At 44.8% G+C, this 18,058-nt stretch overlaps 5 protein-coding genes across 6 annotated transcripts; 1 reads left to right on the forward strand and 4 right to left on the reverse strand.

The window, feature by feature from the left end:
• Positions 1–48: 48 nt before the first annotated feature.
• On the reverse strand, positions 49–5,088 carry Nmdar1 (NMDA receptor 1). Of its 2 annotated transcripts, none has more exons than XM_069042249.1 (11): positions 4,841–5,088; positions 4,540–4,791; positions 4,198–4,493; positions 3,975–4,148; positions 3,671–3,932; positions 3,408–3,621; positions 1,404–2,080; positions 962–1,119; positions 742–914; positions 436–689; positions 49–394 (listed from the first exon to the last, which is right to left on the reverse strand). In XM_069042249.1, exons 1-11 carry the CDS (start codon positions 4,979–4,981, stop codon positions 140–142), a joined length of 2,856 nt encoding a protein of 951 aa, XP_068898350.1. In that variant the 5' UTR covers positions 4,982–5,088; the 3' UTR covers positions 49–139. The 2 variants fall into 2 exon arrangements, with proteins under 2 accessions (XP_068898350.1, XP_068898351.1); XM_069042250.1 differs by having other exon boundaries at positions 49–379; positions 4,841–5,085.
• An 18-nt stretch (positions 5,089–5,106) lies between these two features.
• LOC138126496 (uncharacterized abhydrolase domain-containing protein DDB_G0269086-like) lies at positions 5,107–6,830 on the reverse strand. Its single transcript, XM_069042256.1, has 3 exons — positions 5,915–6,830; positions 5,384–5,864; positions 5,107–5,336 (listed from the first exon to the last, which is right to left on the reverse strand). Exons 1-3 carry the CDS (start codon positions 5,939–5,941, stop codon positions 5,152–5,154), a joined length of 693 nt encoding a protein of 230 aa, XP_068898357.1. The 5' UTR covers positions 5,942–6,830; the 3' UTR covers positions 5,107–5,151.
• Positions 6,831–8,215: 1,385 nt separating this feature from the next.
• On the reverse strand, positions 8,216–10,290 carry LOC138126493 (uncharacterized). The gene is made up of 2 exons (XM_069042252.1): positions 9,689–10,290; positions 8,216–9,637 (listed from the first exon to the last, which is right to left on the reverse strand). The coding sequence occupies exons 1-2, from the start codon at positions 9,698–9,700 to the stop codon at positions 8,327–8,329; spliced, it is 1,323 nt and encodes a 440-aa protein (XP_068898353.1). The 5' UTR covers positions 9,701–10,290; the 3' UTR covers positions 8,216–8,326.
• Positions 10,291–10,334: 44 nt separating this feature from the next.
• Positions 10,335–11,613, reverse strand: Pex7 (Peroxin 7). Its single transcript, XM_069042254.1, has one exon. It carries the CDS (start codon positions 11,515–11,517, stop codon positions 10,564–10,566), a length of 954 nt encoding a protein of 317 aa, XP_068898355.1. The 5' UTR covers positions 11,518–11,613; the 3' UTR covers positions 10,335–10,563.
• Positions 11,614–11,805: 192 nt separating this feature from the next.
• Positions 11,806–16,487, forward strand: LOC138126489 (probable serine/threonine-protein kinase DDB_G0282963). The gene is made up of 7 exons (XM_069042248.1): positions 11,806–11,996; positions 12,044–12,252; positions 12,299–12,496; positions 12,553–12,825; positions 12,878–16,050; positions 16,185–16,256; positions 16,306–16,487. The coding sequence occupies exons 1-7, from the start codon at positions 11,980–11,982 to the stop codon at positions 16,381–16,383; spliced, it is 4,020 nt and encodes a 1,339-aa protein (XP_068898349.1). The 5' UTR covers positions 11,806–11,979; the 3' UTR covers positions 16,384–16,487.
• The last annotated feature ends 1,571 nt before the right edge of the window (positions 16,488–18,058 follow it).

An 18,058-nucleotide genomic window follows, 5' to 3' on the forward strand; every position in this document is an offset into this window, starting at 1 on the left:
GTGACCTCGTAACGAGCGAAGACAGTGACGATGATTATCAACGATTGCTTTTATTACGACTTTAATTATAATTTGTTTGTTACACTTAATGTCCAAACACAATTATCGAAGCAATTTTTTCTACATCTAATCGACGTTATTAGACGATGAGGTGGGAGACGTCACTCGTGTACGCCGGCAGATACCTCGGCACTGGCTGCACACCGCCGCTGTCGTCCACGCGTCGCTGCCTTATATCGGAGTCCCCAGGCCACGCCCTTTCCGCCCCTCCAATCCTCTGGTACTTGTCGACGGCCAATGAAATCGTGGCCGGGTCGTTCACTCCGTTCGACTTGATCCGCCTCTGAGTGGTAGCCGAAGCCCTCAAAGTCTTCCTCTTCTGGTAATCGGAGAACTTCGAAAATTTAGAATTCGTGTCGACACGCGCTAACTTACCTCTACTGCGCCTCTCCACTTGTCGGCGGCGTGTCTGGCCAACTCCATTCGTTTTTGTTTCTTGATCTGGTGCTTCTTGTAGGCCATCTCGATCACGATCAGTCCGATCCCTCCCACGATCCCCGCCGCCACCAGGATGAACACTCCTGCCATGTTTTTCAGGCCGAGGGTGTTGGGGGTCTTTTCGAACTGTTCGCACTGTTGGACGTTGCCTTGGAGGATCCATTTGTTGTCCAGGCTCTCCATGAAGCCGCCTACAACGGACAGAGGTAGACGCGGACTTTTAAAAAAATATATTTAAAGTACTTTCGTGGAAGTCTAGAATGGCTAGGGTGACGTCGTCGGCCCACGGAGACCCTTTCTGGAGGCCTATGCCGTAGCCAGACCGACCGAAGAGTTCTCCAGCTGTGACCAACTCGCAGTCTTGGGCAGCTTCGAATTCCAACCGCGAACTGTCCCAAATGAACGCCATCAACTTCCTAAAACCCCATTTAATCTAAAATTCAAAATAATTGAGTTGTCGTACCCAATCTTGACATCTTCAATAGCTTGTTCAGCCGTGTTGTAGTTGTTGGACTCCATCGTTCTGTACATGTTTGACAGCTCGACTTGTCGCCGGAAGTACATGTCAACAGCTGAACCTTTCACTGTTGCACAAGTTAGATTCTCCATGGTGTTCCTGAGCTGAATTATTTTGATTATCGTCAGTTTGTAAACAGTCGGGAGATACCCGGTGATTTTAAATGATTGTGACTTTTTTTCATAGGTTGGTAATATTATTGTTGGTTATTCTGCTTTTTAATATGATAGTTGACATAAACATAGGCGTCCTCGGCTATTTGACACAATTTATTAATACAAAATGACGTACGTACGCCAATGTTCTGATCAAGGTATCAAGTTTGCCAAAATAATTTATGAAAAATGTTCCCAACTTAAGAAAAAAAGTCACAATCATTGAAAATCACCCTAGCGTCGTTGATTCCGGTCAGTTTGGTCTTCGGACGTTCCAAGACGAGGAAAGCAGCGAGATTGGCCGTGTACGAGGCTACAATTATCATGGCAAAACCCGCCCAAACCATTCCCAAAACCCTCGCGGAGAAGCTTCGCGGAGTACCTTCGCCGATTCCGCTGTTGAGCAAGACACCCCAAGCGAACCAGATGGCGCTGGACAAATTGAGAGCATCTTCTTCGGTGCCGTCAGTGTTGGCGAGTTTAAATCGCCCGAAAGGAGAGAATCTGTCCAAGAGGTACAACACCAGAGCTACAACGTGTACAGAAACCATCACCAAAATCCACAGAGTGTTGCTGAAAGGTTGCAAGAACGACACCAGAGTGGATGATCTTGATGGTTTCTTCTCCAGGATGGTTATCCCTTGGTACTTGAACGGTTTGCTAAACTCGATAAACTCGGCTCTTTCGGGGTTGATGGTCAAAGGAGCGACGATCATGTCGGCTCTTTCCCCCACTAGTTCTCCAATGAGACCGGTCCATTCTTTTTTGCCGCTACCAGAACTGTTCTTGATGATGTAATTACCGAATTGACCGTCAGGCGATAAAGCCAAGCTGTAAGTGAAGTTAATCTTCTTCGACAACTCTTTGAGGAGATCCATGCAGTAACCTTTGCAGCAGTAATTGGCCGTAACTTGAAAAAAAAAGAGTGTGTGCTTAAGACCGCACGACAGAAGTGAAAACTTCTATAATGCTCGTTACTGATTTTAAGTAATATGTAGGACCTATTCTATAAAAAATATATCATTATGGATGACTTGGAGGAATAAGGAGCAAGGCATAAATAATTAATATTATTTAATTCCAATGCTGTTTTTAAATAAACTTCAAAAATCTGTATTTTTCAATAGAAACTGCAAAATACGTCCGCTTTTAGAGGTACACTCTGGCAAAATTTGTGAGGTTATGTTTGGATGTTTAAGTTTTATTTTCTTGACGATGATATTGAACACAACACAAGGTTTTCATAGCAATACTCTGTATTATGATAATTTGTCCATTTTCCTCTTCACATTTTGCTACACAAATTTTTCCAATAGATGAATTGTTGAAGCCATATCATATAATTGAGAATTAGGTACCTAGGTACGTATTAAATCCTACATTCATCTGTAAACTTACAATATTTGTCGTGTCTTTATTGTTTATATCTATTATATACAGGGTATTTCACGAGTGATAATGAGCCTGACGGAATAATAAATTCAACCCACAATACATTTTCAAAAAAAGCCGGACATTTTAATGACAGTAGCCAGCTTTTTTCGGAAATTTAATGTGGGTTGCATTTTAAATTACGTCAGGCTCATTATCACTCGTGAAATATCCTGTATATACAGCGTGATCAACAATGACTGAGTCTGTTGGCAATGAAACAATTGAAAAATATTGGTGTTTTTCTGTTTCGTAATTGGCACTGACCGGACATTAAAAAAAAAAATAGGTTATGTCGGGTATGTTTATGCTATTACAAGGATGACCCTTTGATCGTAAACGTCAAATTCGCCTGGCAAATCTGTCAAAGATAACAACCGGAAATGCGGAAATGTGTTTAGATTACAGTGGTACCAAAATCATTCAAATTTTCATTGTTACCAACAGATTCAGTCATTCTTGATCACGTTGTACTCCTGCAACTCTGCACTGAGGTCAGTCAGGTCACAACACAACGTACAATGAAAATTTAAAATTGACAAGTGACGCACAGTTGATTGTTTTTCGCTCCCTCCGCTAAAAAACTCAACTCCCTTGATTTTAGCTTGCCGTGTCGTGCTGCGAACGATTTTCACTGATCTGCGAACTATTTTCGCTTGTGCTGCGGACGATTTTAGCTCGTGCTGCGAACGATTTGACCGTGTCGCATGAAACTAATTCACTGCCCGGGAATAAAATGTGGCGCGTCTAAAGAAGTTTTCACTTCAAAAAGAGTCGAGTGATGTCGCAAAGAGTTGCAAACTTACTGTCTTGAGAGGTGTTGAAGTGGGGACAAGGAATTTCGTCGATTGTGCAGAGATCTTGTGGCTCGACGAGTTTGCGAACGTAAACGAAGGGTTTTTCTTCGATTGTCAACACTTTCAAGTGAGTCGGAATCATGAAGCCTTCAGGCTTGACGTGTTGGCGACCTGGCCACAAAACGTCTTTCTCGTCGACGGCCAGATGCATACGGTTGCTCACCTACAACAGCAACCATCAATTGCGCAAGCGAAAGACCAGAAGATCGTACCCGGTTGAAGAAGAATTTGCCAACGGTCACTTGTTTGCGCTTTCTCTGTATGTTGACGATGTTGTATTCGGCGCTGATTCGGTCGCCTTGATCGTCGAAGGCCACTTTGCCGGTCTCTCCGTTCATCAAGACTTGCTTCTTGATGAAGTCGAAGAGGTCGCGACCGGTTTCCCAGATTTGTCCAGAATCGTCACAGTCTTTGGGAGCTTCGGTTATCTCTTTGGTTTGGTTCAAATCGCGCAAAGCCGACGCTAGAACATAACTACGACCAGATTCGTCTCTTTGCTCGCCTCAAAACGCTCACATGCTGTCTTTGATGTGCGCTTTTTCGTTGGTGGCGTTGACGAGTCTCAGTCCCAGGATTCCCTCGGGAACATTGTTGGCCTCCAGAGCCTGCTCTGTGACGATCCACGCGTACCCTGCGTCAGTCATGTTGAATTCCGCCGCGTCTCTGAATATCACTTGGGCGTCGGTTTTGCTGGAAACGCCCAATTGAGACACCCAAAATCCAGGAGGAGTCGGTTTACCTCGCGTACATGAGGTACACTCTCGACTGGGCATTCTTCATGTCTGCGAGCGGCCCCTTGAAGCTGTCCAGACCCGACTCGAACTCTATTATAGACTCCACTTGCACTTTGATCTCGACGTCATCTTCTAGGCTTTGAGACGTGGTCTGGAAGCGCCCCAGAAGCGCTCGCCCGTCGGTGTCAGAGCTGTGAATGAAGATGACCTTCTTGTAGTTGAAGTGTTTGAGCATCTCGACCCACACGTCCGCTTGATGGGAGTAAGGAGGGACGGTTCTCAGAAACGAGACGTGAATGTTCTGAAATGAAGGTCTTAGTCGTGGTAGAGTCGAGGGGGGATGTTACTTTGTCCGAAAAGGCGGAGTCTCTGCTCGAGATTCCGATGACCGGAATGTGGTAGAAGCCGCTGGTGTAGGACACGGCGGCTGGTGAGAGGTCTCCTGTTAAGGGATGTGACACCACAACGGCGTAGACTCTGCTCGAAATCAAGTACTTGCACACGTTGAGGGCGGTTCGGATGGGGTTGGGGTCCATGAGGATTGCAGTGTCGTAGTAGGTGACCCCTTTGGGGACATATTGCGAGTCAAAGTTCAGGTGCTGGAAGAGATAGTGTCGAGTGTTGGACGATCAGAAGGGTGAGACTCACCGCGATGGTTTCTTTGAAGTAATATTCACTGTCGTTACTGCTCAACACACCCCCGATGTTGAAAACGGTGGGGTTGGGCGACGACCACATGTCCCCATTGGCGTGGACCACATTCCACACAAAAACAAAATATTTCCACATCCTCAACAAACTCGCATCACCGCTGTTGTGATGATGATCTGGACCGCACCCGTCTCTATGGCAACGAATCCAGATGATATCGATTCGTCTGATCGTCCCCGCCGCCCCAAAAAAACAAAACAAGGTCAAGGTTTAGTGTTTATTTCTCGAAATCGAGCGCTACAAGTAAATCAACCCCACGGGTTGATGTGGACGAATTTGGGGGCGGCGACCCACTGCACGTGTTGATCGCCACCGCGCTCCGCCGCGACAGCCGCCGAAGTCGCTGACAAAGCTCCCTCTTTCCCGGCGGCGGCTTGCTTGATGATCACAGAATTGGAGTGCTGCAACGCCGCCAGTTTCCTCGCGGTTTCATCTACAAAACAAACAATCATGATTGAACCTGACTGGATTTCTTCTTACCGCTCTTTTGGATTTCCGCTGCGGCGGCGGCCGCAGACTTCTGGATGACGACGGCGGCGTGCGCTTCTTTCGCGGAGGCGATCTTTTGGAGCTCCGCCACCTCCGCTTTGGCCTGGGCCAGTCTCTGTTGGGCCTGGATGAGCGTGTTGGCGGCCGATTTGGCTTCTTGTTGTTGGACGGCGGCGGCGGCTTCGGTCTTCTGGAGAGCCAACGCCGCTTGGGTCTGCTTGTGGTTGGCGATGTGTTGCTGGTTGAGGACGTCGTCTTTGGCCTGCTGGACGCGCTCCTGGGCTGCCATCACGTTCGAGGAGGCCTCTTTGGCGGCTTGAATGGCGGCGGCGATCTCACCCGGGGACGGGGTGTGAGGCTTGGGTTTGACGAAAGCGTAGCTGTCGAAGGCGGCGAAGTCGTGCGGGAAGTGGCCCTCGAAGGCGGTGCCGGCGGAGGCGATGGCCAAGAAGAACAACACAACGGAGGTTATCTAAAACGAAACGGTTTGATTTATTTTGACAGGTTGAGGTGTTTTGTTACCATTTGGGACATTTGGGTGCTGAACATGATGGTTCTGGTAGCTGTGATTCTTGGATGGGATGGTTGTGTTTATATAGCGACCAGTTTGTTAAAAATCGCGTTTAAATAAATAATCTAATGTAATTATATGACAGGAGTAAAGCAAGAAGAGGAAATTATTTCCGTGTTGAATTAGGGCTTCTCCCTGTAATCACGACTTTCATTAAAATTCGTGATATTTAAAAGGAAATCTAACTCTGATGGAATTAAAACGGAAAGGTAATCCGATTTGTTGCAAAGTTTATCAGATCACAATATTTATTATGATAATTTAATGTCAGATTCAACTCCGCATCAATGGATGCTGGATGGTAACAAATTTTTAACGTCTCTTATTGGTTTTATTCAAAAAAAGTAAGCAAAAATAATAATTCAATGTTACACTAGTCACTGTTTTGCGGTTGATCGATTATTTGTGAAGTTTTTTTTTGTGGTAAAATGAAATACTTTCATTTGTGACCACTCATCTGCGAGACTTTCGTCTGCACAATCTTTTGTGAAGTCCACATTCTTTTTGTCACTTTTTATCAAGTCTCGAAGGTACTAAAAATAAATACACATTTTTTGTTCGACACTGTCAAAATTTGAGAATTTTCTCCTGTGTGAATGGATTTTGATAAATGTCAGAACGAAACGTCAAACTAATTTTAAAGATGGCTCATAGAACAAAAAAACATTCGTTCGTGTGTAAATTGGGTTCTTTTTGGCACTCATGGGTCTTTAAAACGCTCGTTTCACTCACGTTTTATCGTTTAAACTGACCCAGTCATGTCAAAAAAGCAGTTTAGTTTATTTAACGAGTTCGTGTGTAAATTGGGCTTTTTTGACATGAGTGGGCCAGTTTAAAACGTGAGTGAAACGAGCGTTTTAAGGGCACACGAGTGCCAAAAAGATCCCAATTTACACGCGAACGAATTGAATACACCTATAATCTGTTCCAAAATGAAAAATCCACCACTTGTTGAATTATATTGGCAGAAAAAATAAATCCCTAGAATAAGTTTCATTTTTTTCTGTTTTCTGCCAAAATTTGACCTTCAATTTGTCACAAAAACTTGGAAAACAAGGAATCCTTTAACCGCCAAATTAAAGCGAGCGCTCATTAACACTAACGACCAAAACGACTGTCAACAGTTTTATTTCATAACCTCACGTTTTTCTGACACTTCCAAAAAACACTCAAAACAAAAGTTGGCGACGTTGTTTGTTGTATTTTCGAGGTAGTGTTGGTGGATTTTTGATTTTGAAACAAATTCATGTAAATCGGACTAAAATAGTGAGATGAGTTGGAGGAATTTAGATGCCATTTAAGCTATAACTTGAGTACTAACCTCAAAAGAAAAATCCCAAGTTTTATTTTGTTATACAGAGCGCCCAGAAATGTGGTAGCAACTTTTACACAAAGTGTCACAAGATGGCATTTTCGAAAAGCCAAATTTGTTCAATCTTGCAACATTCAATTTTTGAATTTTTTCAAAAGAATATGTTAAGGAGGTTTTCCGAACAATTTTTACCCCCGATTTGTGCACTAAAATTTGTCGAGATGTTACTCGAAGGGTTCAGTTAAATGCATTGAGCATAATGGTGGACAATTTGAACATTTTCAATAAAATTTAAATTTGAATGTTTTACGTTTGGCAATTCTTGACATTTATTTATCTCAATTTAGATAGCGGCGTTGCCATGCATAAAAAAGGTCTCTGTAAAAAAATGTCATCTTGCGGGACCAATCGAAAAACTTGCTACCACATTTCTGGGCGCTCTGTACAGAATCATTCAATGCATTCTAAAGTATTAAATTTAGTAAAAATCGTTTGATTTTAGAATATTTGGTTTCAGAGATTTTATTTCAAAAGGAAAATCTTATTAATAGACCCAGCTGAGGTCATTGAAGCTTTGTCCGCCGCTTTTTGCAAGCTGTTAATTCATCTTTCAATAGACACACATTTAATCATTCATGTGTATTTATTACAATACCATAGAAATAAAAAAAAAAGCGGTGAGCACAGACGACTTTCGTTGTTGTCGATTTCACAAGACAAATGTTAATTCTTTTTTGATCGAAACTATATCAAGTGTAAATAAAAATGGTACTGATTTCTTAAAAACGATTAAAAAACCCGTCAGAAATACGAAAGGTCCTCCGACTTTTACTCCTGCCTGACAATTCAAATGAAAGTAAAATTACATGGTATAATTAAAATTTCTTCAGAGGTCACGTTCAAATCAATCCGTCCGTGAAATGAAAATGAAAACGAAAGGATGTGTTAACTGTATTTATTAAATAACAAAACAACAATAAAAAAAACAAGAAAATACTATTTTACTTAATATAGCACGTAATAAAAATAAAAAACGGTTAAACTAGTTGGACTACATGGATGTTGAGTCATCGGTGCTCTTCGTGACGTACCATTTCTCTTTGAAAATCTTCTGTTTGTGCACGATCGGCACGTTCTGTGACTGTTTCCCTTCGATCCTTTCGATGCGGGGCTTCCCCTGTCCTTCCTTTGAGTACTTCACAGATTTATAGTGCATCTTTGGGACTTTCCCAGTTTTCTTTCCTTTCTTGCCAGGTTTCTCGAATTTGCTGCTGGCGCTGTAATTCTCGCTGTATTTAAAATTATTACTTTTGCTGTATTTCTGCGGTTTGGCGGTTTTCTTCTTCTGTTTCTTCGGCACGTTCCTCGAGGAACCCCTTTCGCTGTCCTCATCTTCCTCCTCCTCTCTGTACCTGGCGTGATCCTCGTCATCGTCGTCGTTGAACGAGTACTTGCTGAAGTAGCGGTCCTCGTCGTCGTCGCTCTCCTCGTAGCTCGCCTTGTCGTCGCCTTCTTCCGCTTCATCGACCTCTTCCTCTTTGACCTGCGCGTTATCCTCCTCCGCGGTGTCCTCCTCGTTCTGCTCCTCGTTCACCTCCGGAACGGGGATCGGTTTGGTGATCTGCTGGACCTGGTGAGGCTGCGGCGGGTGGAAGCGGCGGTACGGCATGGGGCGGATCACCGGGTGCGTAATGTACTTGTGGGTGTGGGTCTGGGGGTGGTTGTACACGAAACTGACAGGTCTTTGGAAAGCGTGGTTTGGATTGGGACTAGGCTGGTATATGATCTTCCCGTTGACGTAGAGGTACTTCCCCGGGACGTACTGATGGGTCTGGATGTGGTGCGGGGCTCCCGGAAGGGGCTGGAACTGGACCTGGGCGAAATTTTGGCCGTGTCTGATCAGCGAGCTGTGCTGGACAGGCGTGGCCACCGATTCGGAACCGCTGATGAACTGGGCGGGTCCTTGATTGAACTGGGCGGGGCCTGCGTTGAACTGGGCCGGGCCTGGACTCGCCGCATTATCTGATTTGCTCTGCTGTGGCAAGGGTTGGTAGAATTGGTTCACGTGAACGTTGCTGACAGCGTTGGTCGGGGTCTGCTGGAACTCGTAGAGAACTTGCTGCGCCGCCACCTGTTTGGGGACTTCTGGATCGAACACGGGTTTGATCGTGACAGGGGCGTAGAACCCGTTCAGGCCACCCGAAGGGGCCCCAGAATTATCCGGATAAAGTAGGACCGGTCGGTTTTCGCCATAATTCTGTACCTGGCCGCCTATCGTACGTTTCGTCTTGTTCGTCGCCGCCTCTTCAGTGATGTTGGTGGCGAGGGTCGTAGATATGGCAAGGAGGATGATCAAGGTCACCTGCAAAGATAGTGTGAAGGCCCTCGGCGGTCGAAACGAGTCGCTACTTACGATGAGGTTCATCGTTGTTGTTTGAGTGCTGGACAATGACTGGATCCAAACTGTTGAGAAGTGGTATTTATATTTGCCGGAGCGAAAAAAGCATTAAACCGCAAATGGTTTAATGAAATGTGCCGCTTAAAACATGGATTTTTTGCGTTAGAGAGATTTCTAAAGAATGTCAAGTTAATGGCGCAAGTTTGGGGTAATCTGGTAAACAAATCGAACGAATTAATCGTCACACTTGATGGATTTTGATCGATTTGAGACGCTCGGGTGAATGTCAATTTCAATGTCTCTCAAATAGAAGAGTTGAGTTTTTTGTGGTTTCGCCACCGTCGGCAGGTGGCGCGGCGCGTTGTGGTAGTCAGATTAGACGCGAAATCAATCTGACACGGCAATTAGGGTTTTAGTACAGTACTTCCTGCACACAAAAAAAATGAACAATTCCAAGATAATTTGCACAAATATTTCGTCAAAAACTTTTGTGGTTACGTATCCACTTTAAATTTTTTGTTGATCCATCGTTTACATTTACTACGAATTTATGAAAGGAATTTTTTACGTCTGGGAAAGCAAGAATAATGATTTCATCATTTCTCTGCACAAAATTTCATGAAACGGATTGCACCTAGTCTTCCTAGAAAAAAAAACCCAATTCTATTTTTTTACAAATTTATTTCATAATTTTCAATACAAATATAAAAAATAAAAGTTAACAAATTACGCTTAGCTAAAACAATTTAGAGACGTGTCAGTCTTTTACAAGAAATCATAAGAAAATCAAACAACATATTCGGTGTCTTTCGCGGATCTACGCTTGGTCAAGACTTTAGGAACTGACTTTACTACTTAAAAATAGAATAGATGAATCGTCCTGCCAGTCTTCAATTGTAGTTGTCGAGGCATTTGGGGGTGAAAACGTGGACCAAGCTGTCCCACCCGCAGTCGGCCAACTGCCCCTTCCTGTGAGTATTCCAGTCCAAACCGTACACAAACTCAGAATGATGCTTAATCGTCTCTAAAGCGTCACAACCCTGTTTATAATCCCAGATTCTCGTGGTAAAATCGTAACTGACCGAGGCGAGCACGGTGGAGTGGTGCGGCGAGAACTGCACCCTCCGCACGGCATACTCGCAGCCCTTCAGCTGGAAAACCGGCTGGGTGTAGTTCCTGATGTCCCACCCCCGGACCAGCCCGTCGGACCCGCTGGTGGCCAACATGTTCTCGTCGTATTTACACCAATCACATGCGAGGACCTCCGCGTCGTGAACCCGGAACGACGACGTGGGGCTCTGCGGGTTCAAGGTGCTCCACAATTTCAAGGTCCCGTCCCCGGAGACCGACGCGAAACAGTTGGGCACGTGCGTGGAAAACATGGCGCCGTAGACGAGCTGCGAGTGGCCGCAGAAGGTGCTGAGGGATGATTGCCGGTTGGGGTCCCACAGTTTGATGGAACAGTCCCATGACGCGCTCAAAATCAGCTGTTCTTGCCTCGTCCGCGACCAGTCTAGAGAGTAGACCTCTTTTTTGTGCTCCCAGAACGTGACGGGAGGTGTGTTGGGGGCGGTGAGGTTCCACAGTTGCAAACCGCCGTCGCCGGACGCGCTTACCACTAGCGAAGGGTTGTTTTCGGACCAGACGACGTCAAACAGGCCGTCCGACCACTGGTAGGTTTGAGTTTCGGTTAATTTGCCCTCGGGGGTCAGATCCAAGATGAAGAGGGTGCCCCCACCGGCTAACCCAAAATATTGACTTGTCGCTACCACCAGTCGGTCGGGGTTGAAAGGGGAGAAACGGACGCTGTAGCCGTGCCGGTTTGGGGTGAGATAGGTGGCCATAATGCACTTATCACGACATTTTTAAGTATTTTATTATTCAAAATTGACGTGCACATCCATTTGACAGTTGTTTGACAACTGTCAAAGATAACGGCAGTCGGCAGACACAGCGGCTGTGGCTAGAGTACCACATTCGTATTGTTGAATATCTTATACATTTTCCTAAATAAATATCTAGGAATTTTAGAATAATATAAAAAGCGATGCGATGCATTTTTAGAAAGGTTTAAATACGTCCATGTTATTTATTTTAGTGTGAAGGTAATTGTTTTTTATATTGTTTCTGAATGTTGGGTGTGGAACTTGAACCACATGGACAATTGACGGCTGGCGAAAACAAGTGTAATTTTTGAGGTTATGATTTAATTATTGTGATTAATTGCGATTAGAGAGACACAATATGTGTTAATTGGTGAATAAAACCAAAAAAGATGCAGTTTAAGTTAACTTGTAATTATAATTATGCCAAGAGAGTCAAGGTTGGTGTATCACGTTAACCCTCTTGTCGCTGAAGGTTATGTTGCAGTAAATGCCGTGAATGGGAGAAAGAACGCAGAAATCGCTTAAATGAGGCCTTCACAACGTTATGTAAGTTATTGCCGTGTTACGACCCTTCAATTAACACCAGTAAAATCGATATCTTACGAAATGCCGCGACTTACATCGAGGAGCTCCAGACAAAGATTAAGAGTCTGATGTCGGAAAATAATGACGACTCCGCTCAAAAAGTTAAAAGTAAGTTTTTTGAAAAATTATTTGTCCCGCTAACCTGAATCTCCAGGGGAGGAATTTAGAAAACTTCAGGAACGTATTAAAAGACTTCTCAGTAAAAATGAGCAGTTGTCCAGTTTGTTACGCGATGCCAAAATTACAATTCCGCCAGGATGTGCCATTGTTAGAAAATTTAAGAATCCTTTATACTGGTCCAACAGGATTTTGCCAGAACAGGCGAAAATTTTGCAAAAAAGGGAATTGGAAAGTGAGTCTGGACGTCATAATTTTGTTTTTAATTCAATTGTAACATTGTTTTTGTAGAGGAAAATAACGCGTCTGTAAAAAAATTGCCGGTTCGTAAATTTACAAATAAAAATAAAAATAAAGTAGGCGGTCAAAATAGTACTCCTAAACATAGAAAAGCAATTTTGAATCGATCTGATTCCAAAAAACTTCGACCAGGAAAGAAGAAAAAATCTAAAGCCTTGTCTCCATCAAAATGCGTGATAGTGCTTTCGCAACCCAGCATGACGCAGCCCTGTTACGTCATAACAAACGCCCCGTCAAACAATATTCTTGGCGCCACTTCCACAGGTTGGTGTGAAAGTGGTACCGTCCGTTGATTAAATAACAATTGTTTTTGCAGTCATTACAAACTCAGGTTTGATTACTAATCCGCTGGTGTCATCAAAAGCGACGAAAACTGTTTCTTCCATTCCTCCTTTAGGTCCCGGTACTTTAATCCTTGCCAACGGTACTATCATGCCGGTCCTGCCTCAACAAACCGTCCTTCCTCTCGCTCCTCAAATCATCACCAGACCCCCAATCATATTGTTGCCAAGAAATCCAGCGAGCGTAACGATGAGTACCGCCGGTACCCAGTCGGGTAAAATTACGACCAGCAGTGTCAAGACTTTGGCTCGAATTAAACCAAAGTACTGCCTTACTAAAACTACTCAAGTGAATAAAGTACCGATCCCAGCTCTCACGTCTCGGTACTCCAATGCTGACGTAGTACTGAACAAAACTGAGTCCAAACCCGTCAAGACCAAACCGGCGGAAAAGAAAAACGCAGCGAAAGAAACCGAGACAAAGAGCGACGGGCCGGAAATGGGTGAGAAGAGGAAGTCGCCGGATGGTGAGAGTGAGGTGGCTGAAGCGAAAAAAGTGAGGGTTGAAGAGGAGAAAAACGAGAAGGAGGTGGAGAAGGCGGTGGAAGTAGTACCGCAGAAACTCGCCCGAGAAGAGAATAAAGAAGAAAAGAAAAGTAAGGGACCGGAAGAGAAAGTAGGGGAGAATCCTAAAACTAGCGAAGCGGAGACGAAGAAACCCGAAGAAACGCTCGACCTGAATATAAATCATTCCGAACTGTCGAATGACATCTTTGCGTCGCTGCAAGTACCGGCTGGCTGTCAAAATCCCGAATCTACGTCACCGACTGCAGCGTTTCTGCTCGCTTTCCCTCTGGTGTCGTCGTTGACAGGCGTCAAGGTGACCGAAGTGACCGAAGAAGACAACACTGACAGCCAAAGAGGGACGCCGACTCTCTTACAGATCGGTACCATGGACAGTACCAAGCCCACACAGTCGGAAAGTCTAACTCCCAGCCTTCTCAACTTGGACAATTTGTCGTTTTTCTCGTCGAAAGATATCAGCGGATTTTACAACTCGTTCGATGGAAACATCGCCGCGACAACAGCGTCGAGCACTGTCAGTACCACCACCAAAACTGACACCAAACAAGAGAGCAGCGCCGCCTTGCAACAGAAAAAAGTCGATTATCAGCAGCGACAACAGGACAAAAACGAGTTGGTGCCGTGTTTCGAGAACCGCAATCCAGTACAGAACTTCGGTAGTACCAACAGTACGAATTCGGTGCGTCAGCAGATCAGCTACCAAGCGAAGCCGAGCGTCGGAAAAAATCTGGAAAGCAAGCAGCAGACGGCGTGCGCGAATTATACTCCACAGAAAGGGTTTTGTAACAGTTTTGAACCTAGTAAAGGGAGTACCACTTGTTCCTACCCCAATCCCATCAAGAGCTATCCAGATCCTTTATATACGAACAGCAACACTTACACTTATAGCAATTCGACTGATAACAATTTCAACCAGAACTACTACAAGGAGATTCCAAAGACTGACAATAGGAGTTACTACTCCCTCAATTACGAGAATTACACGGATTACAGAAAAAATGACTCCAACACGTATTTCCCAACCACGAATTACTACTCCAATGCGCACTATTCTAAGGATAAATTCAACAGTAGCAGTAACAGTACGAAGAATAAGAATTTGACCCAGAGCAGACCTCCTATCAACTGGATGACAACTCCCGACAACAGATTGCAAACTCCCGCGGACTATGCGCTACCTCAGTTCACGACCAAAGAGAGCGAGTTCGGTCACAACGCCATCTACCCGACTAACACTTTCACCAACAGCCAGACCACCTATTTTAATACGAATCCGGTGTACCCCAGCAACAACGAAGTCGGGGGACACCACCAAGACACGCGCAAAGGTCTAGATCTACCGTTGGTACCACCGGTGAACACGTACCAGAGAAATGAAGTCGAGGAGAACCAGTTCTCCTGGTCGCCCACCAAAATACCCCAATTCCTGGACCCCCCTCACAGTTTCGTCTCGTCCACGCTCCCAACTCTAGTGGGGGACTTGGCTTTGGGCAATCCGCTTACGTTTGCGGACCAAAAAACTGACAAATGTCAAAAGAAAGACAACTCGAGACGCTTGAAGAACTACGAAGGTAACCAGGGGAACTTCCTTTCGGTGAGCCAGCTGGTGGATCACAACAAGGAAATAGTACCGGCGCGTACCGCAACCAGACGGAACAGCGGCAACAGGTCGTCGGCGAAGAAAGTACCGCAGAAGTCTGGTCAGAGGAAAGAGAACAAGGAGGTGGTGTATCCTTCGAAAGTGGAGTCCAGCGGTGCAGCGAAAGGCAGTCAGATGAAACAGTTGGGGTACTCGAGCAGCAGCGAGATATTTTGCGAGTCGGCACCGAAGAATCGGAACGTCGCTAAGAATAGTTATTCCGCGGAGGCTCTGATCGGGCATCAGATGCAAAGCGACGTCAACCAGAAGAACAGGCAGCAGAATTACAGCGGAGGGAACAAGCCCATGTCCGTTTCTTCGTTCTTGCACGACAACATAATTCCGTATTTCCCCACCGTCGACCTCCAACAAGACAACAACTACATCCAACAGAACCAGAACTACCAGAGTGCTCCACCTTTCGGTCACAATTTCCCCAACACCTTCCAGAACAACACCTACACGGCCAACACTTTCATCCCCACCACCGCCATAACGTCCAGTTACAATTTTATGCACGAGGTGGCGCCGCCGTCGCACGATTACACCGACAACTTGAACCTGTTCCCCCAAGTGAACAAGGATAAGAACTGTAATAAGAACCAAAACAGGAACGCGAGGGAGCAACAGTGTTCCGTCACTCCGAAGAAGTCGAAACGGAAACACTCGAACGAGACCAATTTGCCGGGTTTCGTCGATTTTCCGTTTCTGTCGATGCCGGGTTCGATAAATTCGCCGATTCTGCCCGACGATTTTCACACGCACACGGGCTTCCTGCAACCGCCCACACCGCAACTTTACCCCTGCAAAAACCCCTTCACCAAGTCGAACGATCTGGCGACGGGATCTTTGCTGCCGCTGCCTCCGGTTCCAGTGAGCAGGAGCAACATCCAACATCCAGAGATCTCGCCCTCCATCAACAGTGCAGGCACGTCCTTGACCAATTTCAACCTGTGCACGATTTTCCCCGAAATGAATAACAAGGTGAATTTATTACTTGTATGTATGTGGGCCTTTTCGGGACAATTTTGGACCTAAAAATTAAATTGTCCTGAACAAGCCCTTATGGTAGTTTTGTGGCGCGAGTCGGTGCGTCTGAATTGCGAGAGTTTTTGCAGAGCGTCCTGCCAGATCCTTACACCGAGCCCAGGGCCAAGGAGCATTCGAGGAGTTACAGCTCTACAGTTCAAGTATGTGACGGCGAGTTTGCGACGAGGCGTGATGAGATGTGTGTTTCAGGTGTCCTTCAACGACAAGCCGACGTTTAGTTTCAGCTACATCAACTGTACCACGTCCCAGTCGTACAACAATCAGTGATTTATTTATTTTTATGTAAATATCCGATATTTAGGCAAGACCGACCGCGTACCTGACTATTCTAATTTGTAAAAAATTACAAAAAAAAAAGTTGTGATGATTTATTTGTGTGTTACTGCATACCCATGGTGACTGTTGTCAAGGTTGCGTTTGCCGGTTGCCAAGACGCTACTATTCAGTGACGTGACTCAATTGTTTCACGTTATGTAGAAAACCGTTGTAGCCTTGCAGATTAATTCCCGCCACACTTGTTTTCTGTGTCTATCTTCTGTCAAAAAACGTGCAGTCTGATCAGGTATACAGTGAGCGGCAAAAGTATGGAATAAATGACTTAAAAACTAAACAAAATTTTTTTCAAAAAAAATCTTTGGACAGGTCAATTTTAGTTTATAAAAATACCTGTTTTAGTACCAAAGAAAATTCCAAGCAGTCATTTGTTTTCGAGTTATGACGTCATCGATAGTTTTTTTAAATGGAAACCCCTTATTTTTTTTCTTGATTCTAATAGCCCTTTCAATTGTCTAAATAACAGTATAAAAAATTTGTTATCTTATATAAGGACATTGGACATTTTTGAGAGAAAAAAAAAAGTTGGAAAAAAACAAGTCAAAAAATCAAGTAGGTAAATCAAACAGTCAAATGTTACTGTCAATTTCATTCGTATGTGTTATTTGTTTTACAAAACGTTTTCGAAAATGATGGTTTCCGGGTCGGCTTCGGGTGGTTTCCGGGTCGGCTCCGGGTGGTTTCCAGATCGGTACCGGGTGGTTTCCGGGTCGACTCCGGGTGGGTTCCGGGTCGGATCCGGATGGATTGCAGGTGGTTTCGTTTCTGGGTCGGTTCCGGGTGGTTTCCGGCTCGTTTCCGAGTGGTTTCTGCGTCGGCTCCTGATGGGTTCCGGGTCGCTTCCGGGTGGATTCCGGGTGGGTCCCGGGTGATTTCCCGGTCGGCTCGGGGTGGGTTTAGGGTCGGATCCGGATGGATTGCGGGTGGTTTCCGGGTCTACTCCGGGTGGTATCTGGATCGGCTCCGGATGGGTTCCTTTCGGGAAGGTTCCGGGTGAATTCCGGATCGGTTCCGAGTGGGTTCCAGTTTTGAGTTTTTTTGTTTTTTGTGAATTTCACTTAAACGAAAAAAGCGAGGTAAAATTTTTTCGGTTCAAAAGAAACGCATTGAAAAGAGGAATCCAGCGGTGTAGAATTCATTGTCATAGTATGTTTAATAAGGGAGCTATGGCCGTTTAAATGTTTTTTCGGGGTGCAAATTCGATAGAAGGGGGGGTACGTGGTTTTTTTCCAAAAATTTTTTGTCGCCGATTCGAACCAAATTGCTCAGTCATTGTATAGAATGAGTTGAATTCAAGTATAGTAAAAGTTCCGGCCATTGAACCCATTTTTTGCTGTGGGAGGCAAAAATATGGATTTTTTGTTTTTTTGCGAATTTCTCTAAAACGGAAAAATCCAGGTAAATTTTTTTCGGCTCAGAAGAAGCGCCTTGACAAGAGCAATCCAACGGTGCAAAATTCATTGCCATATGTGGCTTAATAAGGGAGCTATGGGCGTTTAAATGATTTTCCGAAGTGAAAATTAGATAGAAGGGGGGGGTACGTGGTTTTTTTCCAAAAATTTTTTGTCGCCGATTCGAACCAAATTGCTGTCAGTTATTGTAAAGGATG

Source organism: Tenebrio molitor, chromosome 3 (assembly GCF_963966145.1).
Source record: "Tenebrio molitor chromosome 3, icTenMoli1.1, whole genome shotgun sequence".
In the NCBI taxonomy this organism is placed as follows: domain Eukaryota; kingdom Metazoa; phylum Arthropoda; class Insecta; order Coleoptera; family Tenebrionidae; genus Tenebrio; species Tenebrio molitor.

What these genes read in the sequence shown, in the direction of transcription:
- Nmdar1 (XM_069042249.1), bottom strand. Translation starts at nt 4,981, where the DNA reads ATGTGGAAATATTTTGTTTTTGTGTGGAATGTGGTCCACGCCAATGGG. An exon ending in GCAAATTCTTCTTCAACCGG is followed by an intron (nt 3,622 to 3,670) that starts GTACGATCTTCT and finishes TTGCTGTTGTAG; the next exon opens with GTGAGCAACCGTATGCATCT. An exon ending in AGTGGAGAGGCGCAGTAGAG is followed by an intron (nt 395 to 435) that starts GTAAGTTAGCGC and finishes AAATTTTCGAAG; the next exon opens with TTCTCCGATTACCAGAAGAG.
- LOC138126496 (XM_069042256.1), bottom strand. Translation starts at nt 5,941, where the DNA reads ATGTTCAGCACCCAAATGTCCCAAATG. An exon ending in GCACCCAAATGTCCCAAATG is followed by an intron (nt 5,865 to 5,914) that starts GTAACAAAACAC and finishes GTTTCGTTTTAG; the next exon opens with ATAACCTCCGTTGTGTTGTT. An exon ending in AGCGGAAATCCAAAAGAGCG is followed by an intron (nt 5,337 to 5,383) that starts GTAAGAAGAAAT and finishes TTTGTTTTGTAG; the next exon opens with ATGAAACCGCGAGGAAACTG.
- Pex7 (XM_069042254.1), bottom strand. Translation starts at nt 11,517, where the DNA reads ATGGCCACCTATCTCACCCCAAACCGGCACGGCTACAGCGTCCGTTTC.
- LOC138126489 (XM_069042248.1), top strand. An exon ending in CTCCGCTCAAAAAGTTAAAA is followed by an intron (nt 12,253 to 12,298) that starts GTAAGTTTTTTG and finishes CTGAATCTCCAG; the next exon opens with GGGAGGAATTTAGAAAACTT. An exon ending in TCCCCGAAATGAATAACAAG is followed by an intron (nt 16,051 to 16,184) that starts GTGAATTTATTA and finishes GAGTTTTTGCAG; the next exon opens with AGCGTCCTGCCAGATCCTTA.